Below are 10,422 nucleotides of genomic sequence, written 5' to 3'. Positions count from 1 at the left end.
CAGGACGATCCGGGGCGGAAGCTGGGTACTCCGGTGGCCGCAGCGGCGACAGGTTAGGTGGGACCCGCCGTCGGTACGCTGACTCGTGCCTACCTCTTCCTCACGCAGTGCCGGCCACCATGAAAGACTCGCTGGTGCTGCTGAGCCGTGTCCCAGCGCACCCAGACTCCCGCTGCTGGTTCCTGGCCTGGAACCCCACGGGGACCCTGCTGGCCTCCTGTGGCGGCGACCGTAGAATCCGCATCTGGGGTACCGAGGGTAAGGTCGAGTGTAGTTTATCCTCTGGTGCCGAGGTCTCCGCGCGCGCGCGCGCGCGCGCGTCGTGTTGAGTGACGTGGGAGAAGCGACTTTAGGGCGGGACCTGAGCCACCTTGAGAAGGGTTTGTCAGGGATGCAGTCTCTAAGTACCGGAAACGGCAGCAGTACATAGGCTGGGACGGTTGCGGGAGTTGGGATCCCTGCTGAGGCAGAGAAACGGGAACAGGAAGGTAACAGCCTACCGAGAAATTGGTGGCTTTTGGAAGTCATTGAAAGTTTTCTTTTAAAATAAATTAGGAGAGTGACTTTTCTGATTTGTTTTAGAAAGGTGCCTCCAAAGGAAGTAGTCAGTGACATTATTATATGTTACTGAATACACCAATGAAACATGATCCCTATGTTGGACTCTAACTATATCCCTCGTGACTGAATGGCATTGATGGTACTTCAGCACCTTCCCATGCACCAAGCTCCACAGCCTGGCTTGTCCTCTGCCTGTAGGTGACAGCTGGATCTGCAAGTCTGTCCTTTCTGAAGGCCACCAGCGCACTGTTCGGAAAGTTGCTTGGTCTCCCTGTGGGAATTACCTGGCCTCTGCCAGCTTTGATGCTACCACGTGTATTTGGAAGAAGAGCCAGAATGATTTTGAGGTAACCAGGCTGGATGAGACCTTGTCATTGTGGTTGCTTCCCAGGGCTGGCTTAGGAACTTGAGTCAACATGGGCCAGCTGAGCTATACCTGTGGGAAGACTATATATATAGCTTTCACTTAAATTTTTGCACTGTGGAATTCATGACCTTAGATTTGGGTAAACTGTAGGAGTCTCAGCCACCATTAATTCTTTTTTTTTTTTTTTTTTTTTTTTGGTCGGCCGTGGGGCTTGAACTCTAGGCCTGGGCACTGTCCCTCAGCTCTTCAGCTCAAGGCAAGCGCTCTACCACTTGAGCTACAGCGCCACTTCCGGTTTTCTGGTGGTTTATTGGAGATAGGAGTCTCACAGTCTCTCCTGCCCGGGCTGGCTTTGAACTGCGATCCTCAGATCTCAGCCTCCTGAGTAGCTAGGATTACAGGCATGAGCCACCAGCGCCCGGCATCCACCATTAATTCTTATCCCTTTTCTTTTTCAGTGTGTAACCACTCTTGAGGGCCATGAAAATGAGGTGAAGTCAGTGGCTTGGGCCCCATCTGGCAACCTCTTGGCCACTTGCAGCCGAGATAAGAGTGTGTGGGTCTGGGAAGGTAAGTCCAGGTCCCTCATGGTATTGATAACCAGCTCACAGAAACCCCTCTCTAAGTCCTTGACAGGTCACCTAGTCTGTCCCTTTCTTACATTCTCCTACAGTTGATGAAGAGGATGAATATGAATGTGTCAGTGTGCTCAACTCTCATACACAGGATGTCAAGCATGTGGTTTGGCATCCCACCCAGGAGGTAAGTTAAGAGAGGCCAAGGCCTGGCACCGGTGGCTCATGCCTATAATCCTAGCTACTCAGGAGGCTGAGATCTGAGGATCGTGATTCAAAGCCAGCCTGGGCAGGAAAAGTCCGTGAGACTCTCACTTTGAGCTGAAGATCTGAGGGACAGTGCTCAGGCCCAGAGTTCAAGCCCCACAACAGACAAAAAAAAAAAAAAAAAAAAAAAGTCCAAAGCCAAGCACCTGTGGCATATGCCTATAATCCTAGCTATTCTGAAGGCTAAGATCTGAGGATAGAGGTTAGAAGCCAGCCTGGCCACATCAATCTATAAAACTCTTATCTCCAGTTGAAGCAAAAAGCCAGAACTGGCTCAAATGGTAGATAAGAGCTCTAACAAAAATAAAGCTGAGCAAGGGTGTAAGGCCCAGGTTCAAGCTCTAGTAGTGGCACATGCAAAAATGTTAGATTAGATTTGTTGATAGACAGGAACTCTGCTGTAGAAGCTTGTGTTAACTTCCCATCTTCTAAAGCCTGAAGCTGGTTTTTAAAGGACTCTATCTCTATGACTGAAAAGTCCCCTAATGTGGAAATTTAACAGTGAAATCCCTCTCTGTATAACATAAGCTAAAAAGAAATTTTGTATTGGAAACAATTACTGCCTAGGCTATACAGACAAGTGCTGGGTCTCTTTCCTCTCCTCTTAACAGCTGTTAGCCTCTGCCAGCTATGATGACACAGTGAAGCTATACCAGGAAGAAGAAGATGACTGGGTCTGCTGTGCTACCCTTGAGGGCCATGAATCTACTGTATGGAGCTTAGCCTTTGACCCCAGTGGCCAGCGCCTGGCATCTTGCAGTGATGACCGTACTGTGCGCATTTGGCGCCAATATCTACCAGGGAATGAACAAGGTGAGTGTCCAATAGTAGAGCTAAATGACACTATTCCTCCATTAAAATATACTCTTTAGTCACAGCAAATTAAAAATAACATGTCACCAGGCACTGGTGACTCACACCTGTAATGCCACTACTAAAGAGCCTGAGATCTGAGGATCGAGATTCAAAGCCAGCCTGGACAGAAAAGTTGCTGAGAGACTCTTATCTCCGATTAACCACTTGAAAATCAGAAGTGGAGTGGCAGAGTGCTAGCTTTGAGCAAAACAGCTCAGGGACAGTGCCCAGACCCTGAGTCCAAGCCCCATGACTGATAATAAATAAATAAAATGTGCCATAAGAGGGCTTCAGATAAGAGTACTAGAAGAACTCAGACAGGGCATTTCATTCCAAATTTTAGAGGGTATGTAGGATTTTAACATAAGACAGGTTTAACACAAGATTCCCAGTAAAGGGGCTGGGAAGTGGCTCAGTGGTAGAATGCTTGCCTTGCATGCATGAGGCCCTGGATTCGATTCCTCAGCACCACATAAGCAGAAAAGGCTAGAAGTGGCACTGTGGCTCAAGTGGTAGAGTGCTGGCCTTGAGCTGAAGAGCTGAGGGACAGCATGCAGGCCCAGAGTTCAAGCCCCACAACTGACCAAAAACAAACAAAAAATACAGAGCTTGTTTGATAATAACCTGCAGGAGAATGGGAGGCTTCTTTGAATTGTCTGCCATAGTATGTGACACAAGAGGAGGAGGATGGGGACAGAGTGTTGGAGATAAGGGCTCATGATTGATTGAAGATGGGTTGAGGGAGGGGAGTAGCTACAAAACTATGTGCCCAGGACATAGACAATGTCTTGGGCTTAAGAGAAGTCTGTCATGCAGGGGTGGCAACCAGCGGCACTGACCCCAGTTGGAAATGTATCTGCACTTTGTCTGGCTTCCACTCCAGGACCATTTACGATGTTGCTTGGTAAGATCTCCATTCCCCACACCTTACAGTAAAGATTTTAGAGATATAATGACCTTTGTATTATCACGTGGGAATTGAGAAAAACTACCTCCATTTCTTCAGATCAAGTCTGTCTTAAGAGCTAGTTGGCCTGGGGTTTATAGGAGCTGATTTAGACTCAGTCCCAGGTCTGGGTTAAGATCCTAGGCATAAGCAATACAAACAGAAGAAAACAAAGATCCCAGGCTGAGCTGGGTGCCAGTGGCTCATGCCTGTAATCATAACTACTCAGGAGGCCGAGATCTGAAAATGGTGGTTTGAAGCCAGATGGGACAGTAAAAGTCTTTGAGACTTTTACCTCTAATCATCAAAAAGCCAGAAATAAAGTTGTGTCTTAAATAGTAGAGCTTTAGACTTGAGCAGATAGCTAAGAGACAGTAACCAGGCTTTCTGCTCAAGCCCCAGTACCAGCATACATACACATGTACATGCACCTGCCTGCACACACACACACACACACACACACACACACACACACACGCACACACATACACACACCCCAGACTATGAAGGCAGCACTAGCCTTAGGGTTCACACAGTATGGTATAGACCTGAGATGAGTGAATCTATAGATTGTGATTGAAGTCTTTAATGGCTTGGTAATAGCAACTTGACCACACTTAAGGAGGCTAAAAAAGCTGAGCCATTCATACAGGAGAGGAGATTAGCAGGCAGTTCTGGCCCTGAAATTTGGATCTAGGAAACCAAACTATGAAAAAAGTTCATGTGCATCAAATCATGTTAGCAAACATTTGGGAATAACACATATTTAACAAAAAACGGGCTTAAAATATGACAAAATTAAAGTCTATTATATCCTTTAAAAAAAAAAAAAAAGGTTGGGGCCGGGAATGGGCTTAGTGATAAAGTGCTTGCCTAGCATACATGAAGCCCTGGGTTCAATTCCTCAAGTACCACATAAACAGAAAAAGCCAGAAGTGGCCCTGTGGGTTAAGTGGTAGAGTGCTAGCCTTGAACAAAAGAAGCTCAACGCCTGAGTTTAAACCCCAGGACTGGCAAAAAGAACAAAAAGGTTAAGAATACTTCATGGCATGGGTATTATGCAAAGTGAGAAAAGTATAAGTCAGAATTGTATGAGGCTAGCCGGGCGCTGGTGGCTCACGCCTGTAATCCTAGCTACTCAGGAGGCTGAGATCTGAGGATCTCGGTTCAAAGCCAGCCCAGGCAGGAGAGACCGTGAGACTCCTATCTCCAATAAACCACCAGAAAATCGGAAGTGGCGCTGTAGCTCAAGTGGTAGAGTGCTCGCCTTGAGCTGAAGAGCTGAGGGACAGCGCCCAGGCCCAGAGTTCAAGCCCCACCACTGACAAAAAAAGAATTGTATGAGGCTAATTATGTAGTTTAGATTATGGGAGTAGGGAGCCAGGAAAAGCACCTGAAGACTTAGGAGGCTGATGTTTGTGGCGCTTAAGCTCTTCAAGCAGGCACCCGTGGATCATGCCTGTAATCCTAGATACTCAGGAGGCTGAGATCTGGGTAACCGAAGTTCAAAGACAGCCCAGGTAGGAAAGTTTGTGAGACTCTTATCTCCAGTGGTTAACTGGAAAAGTGGAAAACCAGAAGTGGAGCTGTGGCTCAAAGTGGTAGGACGCTCACCTTAAGCTGAAGAGCTCAGGGACAGCACCCAGGCCCAGAGTGTAAGCCTCACAGTTGTCAAAACAAAAAAGAAAAAAAAGTTCTTCAACAGAAAACTTTTAGCTGAGGGCTGAAATCTGGGAACATGAAAGGCCAGGGACTAGAGAAAATTTACCTATTTAAGTTGTCTAGTTGGGGAAGCAGAGGGAACCTACATACCCACTCACACATGTGTTCTTCCCAGGTGTCAGCTGACAGGTGCTCTGGCTACAGCTTGTGGGGATGATGCCATCCGAGTGTTTGAGGAGGATCCCAGCTCAGATCCACAGCAGCCTACCTTCTCCCTGACAGCCCATCTGAGTCAGGCCCATTCCCAGGATGTCAACTGTGTGGCTTGGAACCCCAAGGAACCTGGGCTTCTGGCTTCCTGCAGTGATGATGGAGAAGTGGCCTTCTGGAAGTATCATCGGCCTGAAGGCCTCTGACTTACAAGAGTTGTGTTTCCCTAGAAGATATCCCAAGACACTCTCAGTCCAAAGGAAGAACTAAAGATTTAACTTGGCTCATCTATTCAGATTTAGGTAGAAATATGGAGTCACAGGACCACTTAGTTTTCCCTTCTTGACATAAGGGCCTCAGTACAACCACAAAACATTAGCACATTATTATGCCACAGACTGTACTTCCTATAGAGCACAGTGAATATAAGTATTTATAATTGCTATATACATGTAGGAAAGGGTGTGTCTCAGACCTAAAATTGTAAACTTATGGATTATATTGCATCTGTATCCCAAGTCGTATTTCATAACATTCATCATTTTTTAGAATTCCATGTGAATTGTCTGAGATAGGTCTGCTTTCTCAATTTCTAGATAAATCCTTGCGTTTAAGACATTCAAAATTGAAGGATTTTTTTTGGGGGGGGGACAGGGGAGATAGGTGGCTGGATCAGAATAAAGGGTGTCCTCTGCTTTTTCTTAGATACCCTCATGCACCTGTGTTATGCTATGATGGCAACTAGGAATATGGAGATTAAATGGGGAAAGAGGTCAGAGGGAGATTATTATTAGTTACCATCCAAGTATTTTAAAGGTGAGGGCAGGCAAGTCTTCAAAAGTTTGTGGGGGCTGAGAAGGTGGCTCAGTGGTAGAGAGCTTGCCTCACATGCATGAGGCCCGGAAAAAGCCAGAAGTGGCGCTGTGGCTCTAGTGGTAGAGCACTGGCCTGGAGCTGAGGGACAGCACCCAGGCCCAGAGTTAAGGCCCTACGACTGACAAAATAAGTTTTTGTTCCTCTGTAGGACCACAGCATGAAGTACAACATGAATGTGTGGGTTTTTTGTTGTTTTGCCAGTCCTGGGGCTTGAACTCAGGGCCTGGGCTCTGTCCCTGAGCTTCTTTTGCTCAAGGCTAGTGCTCTACCACTTGAGCCACAGCATCCCTTCTGGCTTTTTCTGTTTATGTGGTACTGAGGAATCAAACCCAGTGCTTCATGCATGCTAGGCAAGCACTCTACAACTAAGCCACATTCCCAGCCCCTGTGGTATTAAATGTTTAAGGCAAGCCCTTCCAAAACTGGAGATTTCCCATTGGGACCATGAAATACATGTACCAGCTACAGGCAGTGTTCCCCTGGCCGAGAGCAGCTGAGCAAGTTGGAAGCACTGGGCCACTGAGGGAGGGCTCTCCCACCCAGGAAGCACACCTCATATGTGTGCTAGACGCTGGTGGAGCGCCCCCTATTGGGAGCGTGCGCTGCCTGCTGACAAAGCACTCCCCTGTGGGAAGCCTCCGGAGCCACAAAATGCTTGCTGCTGGTGGTGGGGCCCTTTCCCTTGAGAAACACCTATATAGAGACTCGAATCTAACCTTCCCAGCCCCCACTGAAGACTTGACCAAGTTCCTTTCAGCTAGCCTGAGACTGAGTGCATATACAGGTGGTTGCTGGCCCAGGGACCAAGGGTGAATTAGCCCAGGCCAAACTTGGGCTGCCACCAGTTGGGCACAAACAGGCCAAGCTCTAGTCATGACCCTGACAATCCTGGAACCCAAATGTGAAAATCACAATGAAAGATACAAGATTTATGGACAATGAAGACAACAAATCCAAAAGCCAACAACAATCCAGGTAAGGCCCCTAGTGAAAGTGAAGAGATGGAAGACAAAAGAACCATTAAGGAAATGGTAACGGCTGGGAAAGTGGCTCAGTGGCAGAGTGCTCGCCTTGCATGCTTAAGGCCCTGGGTTCGATTCCTCAGCACCACATAAGCAGAAAAAACAAAGCTGGAAGTGGCGCTGTGGCTCAAGTGGTAGAGTGCTAGCCTTGAGCTGAAGAGCTGAGGTACAGCACCCAGGCCCAGAGTTCAAGCCCCAGGACCAGACCCCCCCCTCCAAAAAAAAGGAAAAAATGGTAACAGCCAGGTGCCAGTGGCTCATGCTTGTAATCCTAGCTACTCAGGAAGCTGAGATCTGAGGGTTGCAGTTCCAAGCCAACCTGGGCAGGAAAGTCTGTAAGACTTATCTCCAATTAATCACCAGAAAACTGCAAATGGGGCTGTGGCTCAGGGACAGTGCCCAGACTCAGAGTTCAAGCCCCACGACTGACTAGAAAAACAAAACAAAAAAACACATAGGCCTTCCCTATGACCCAGCCATAGGCATCTACCCTGAACCAGGATATGACAAGGACACCTGCACCACATGTTCATTACTACACTATTCACAATAGCCAAGATAGGGAAACGACCCAGATACCCCACAATAGATGAATGGATCTAAAAAATGCGGTACTATATACAATGGAGTTTTACACAGCCATTAAAAAGGATAAAATAATGTCATTTGCAGGGAAATGGATGAAAATCATGTTGAACAAGGAAAGCCAAGATCAGAGAGACAAAGGGGGCTGGGGATGTGGCTTAGTGGTAACGTGCTTGCTTTGCATGCATGAAGCCCAGGGTTCAATTCCTCAGCACCACATAAACAGAAAAAGCCAGAAGTGGCCCTGTGGCTCAAGTGGTAGAGTGCTAGCCTTGAGCAAAAGAAGCTCAGGGACAGTACTCAGGCCCTGAGTTCAAGCCCCAGGACTGGCAAAAAACAACAGAAAACAGACAAACGATACATGTTCTCCCTGATATGTGGAAGTTAGATTTAACATGCAATGGGACAAATTATATAGGATTCTAGACACTAACATACAATGAGACCAAAGTTGTAATAACCAAGAGCCTCTTCATTATATATATATAAAAAAATACATATTAAAACTTCAAAGATATGGAAACAAAAGGACCTTTTTCTTAAAAGATATGGAAACAAAAGACCTTTTTCTTAATTGTTTTGTTTTCTGATGACTATTCTTTCCTCATATATGGTTTATTCATGTGTACATCTGAGGGAAGGCATAGAATCTGAGGAAAACAGGTGAAAAGTGCAGCAGTAGAGCTCACTGGCTGTGTGGGACATAGATAAAAGTGAACCATCCAACTTGTAAATGGAGATGGGAGGAAGGGAATGGGAGAGAATAAGGGGAAGAGATGATACTATGCAAAAGGAAGGAAATGTACTTATTACCTGATGAATATAAGGTAATCCCACTGTGTATTACCTCCAAAACAACAATAAAGCAACAAAAAATTTTTTCAAGGTGAGATGATTAGGAGGAAGTCTATTAGGCATACTGGAATGGCAATGAAAGAAGAAGTATCCTTGAGCCTGGGCAAGTACACAAGTCTTTTTAAAAGACTTGCACAAAGCTGATCAGTTTTGAGAGATCCTTAATGCCCTTGGTGGTTTTTGTGGGTGTGAAACAAATGGTGAGAATTTGAATTGATCCCTCTTATTATATTATTGAAATTAAGTCTACTTAATTTATCAAGTCATGTTCATGCCCTGATTTTATATACTTGTATCTATCAATAAGCATTGTGATATCTGGAAAAAAAAAAAAAAAGTTGAGATTGCCTATGTAACGTAGTCACTTCTTCAGTCTCCACTTGTCTCTTGAGAGAGAAGTGGTTTTCAATATGAGGGTTGTCCCCAAGCTATTTCTTCCATTTAATCTTTATACTGCAGAAATCATGACCTTAAACCTTTCACTGAGAAAGTGGCGCTGTAGCTCAAGTGGTAGTAGAGCACTAGCCTTGAGCTAAAGAGCTGAGGGACAGTGCCCAGGCCCAGAGTTCAAGCCCCACGACCAACAAAAAAAGAAATAAAAAACTGTCACTGGTTCATACCTGTGATCCTACTCAAGAGTCTGAGATGTGATCATCACAGTTCAAAGCCTGCAGGATAAAAAAGTCCATGATACTGTCATTTCTAATTAATTTTGCTGGTTAGCAAAAAACAACAGAAGTGGAGGAGTGGCACACGTGTCACAGTGCCATCCTTGAGTGAAAATGCCAAGTGAAAGCATGCATGAGGCCCTAGCACCTAGAAAAGAAAATCGTGACCTTAGATTTTGGAAGACACCTGGAACAGTCTGTAAATCAGTGCTTCTCAAGGTAGATACCTGGGAGTCAGATCCATTTTGGGAAAGCACATGGCATTACATGGCATTATCGAAACTTTGGCACCCAACTAACCAGTAGTTGTAGTCATTACCTTGTACCAATAACAGAAATACTGCTGACTTCACTTAGATATGTTATTTAATAGAAGCAATTAAAAAATGATTAAATGCTGACCCTTGAGAACACTTCTAATACACTGACAAAATGGGAAACACACATAAAGAACTTCTGCACACTGAAATACAGTTGTCTTATTTATACAGTTGAACAGTTGGGTTGCAAGCTGAATTAGTGTTCTTCATGGCATACCACTTTTGCTAAGCAAATAATGGTAATTAGACTGGCTACTTCACTAACATTTCCAAAAAAATGAACAGAATGAGCTTTTTGCTGGTTACATTCACCACTGTCAATGACAAAATGAGTTTACAAACCAAAATTTGAAAACTTGTATTGCCACTATGAGCTTTATTGATATTGACATTAACACATGTGATTTGAATAATGAAATGCACCGATAACCCAGTAAAATCAAAATTTGCCAAATGGCCAATGCAGTGGTGTTACAAAATTATTCATTGAAAACATAAGACAGAGCCTGATGCCGGTGGCTCAGTCCTGTAATCCTAGCTACTCAAAAAATTGTTGTCTGAAGATTGTGGTTTGAAGCCAGGGCAGAAAATCTAAGACTTTATTTCTGGCTAACCAACAAAAAGCCAGGAGTGGAACTGTGACCATGAGTGGA

General features: G+C 45.3%; 1 protein-coding gene across 1 annotated transcript; it reads left to right on the top strand.

The window, feature by feature from the left end:
- Positions 1-28: 28 nt before the first annotated feature.
- Ciao1 (cytosolic iron-sulfur assembly component 1) lies at positions 29-5,999 on the top strand. Its single transcript, XM_070013300.1, has 7 exons — positions 29-258; positions 760-908; positions 1,387-1,498; positions 1,602-1,690; positions 2,382-2,583; positions 3,442-3,529; positions 5,409-5,999. Exons 1-7 carry the CDS (start codon positions 120-122, stop codon positions 5,647-5,649), a joined length of 1,020 nt encoding a protein of 339 aa, XP_069869401.1. The 5' UTR covers positions 29-119; the 3' UTR covers positions 5,650-5,999.
- Positions 6,000-10,422: the final 4,423 nt, after the last annotated feature.

The sequence above is a fragment of the Dipodomys merriami genome, unplaced genomic scaffold (assembly GCF_024711535.1).
Source record: "Dipodomys merriami isolate MVZ:Mamm:240054 unplaced genomic scaffold, mDipMer1.0.p SCAF_90, whole genome shotgun sequence".
Classification (NCBI taxonomy): domain Eukaryota; kingdom Metazoa; phylum Chordata; class Mammalia; order Rodentia; family Heteromyidae; genus Dipodomys; species Dipodomys merriami.
The sequence above is the reverse complement of the archived record's forward strand: the minus strand, read 5'-3'. Positions and strand labels throughout refer to the sequence as shown.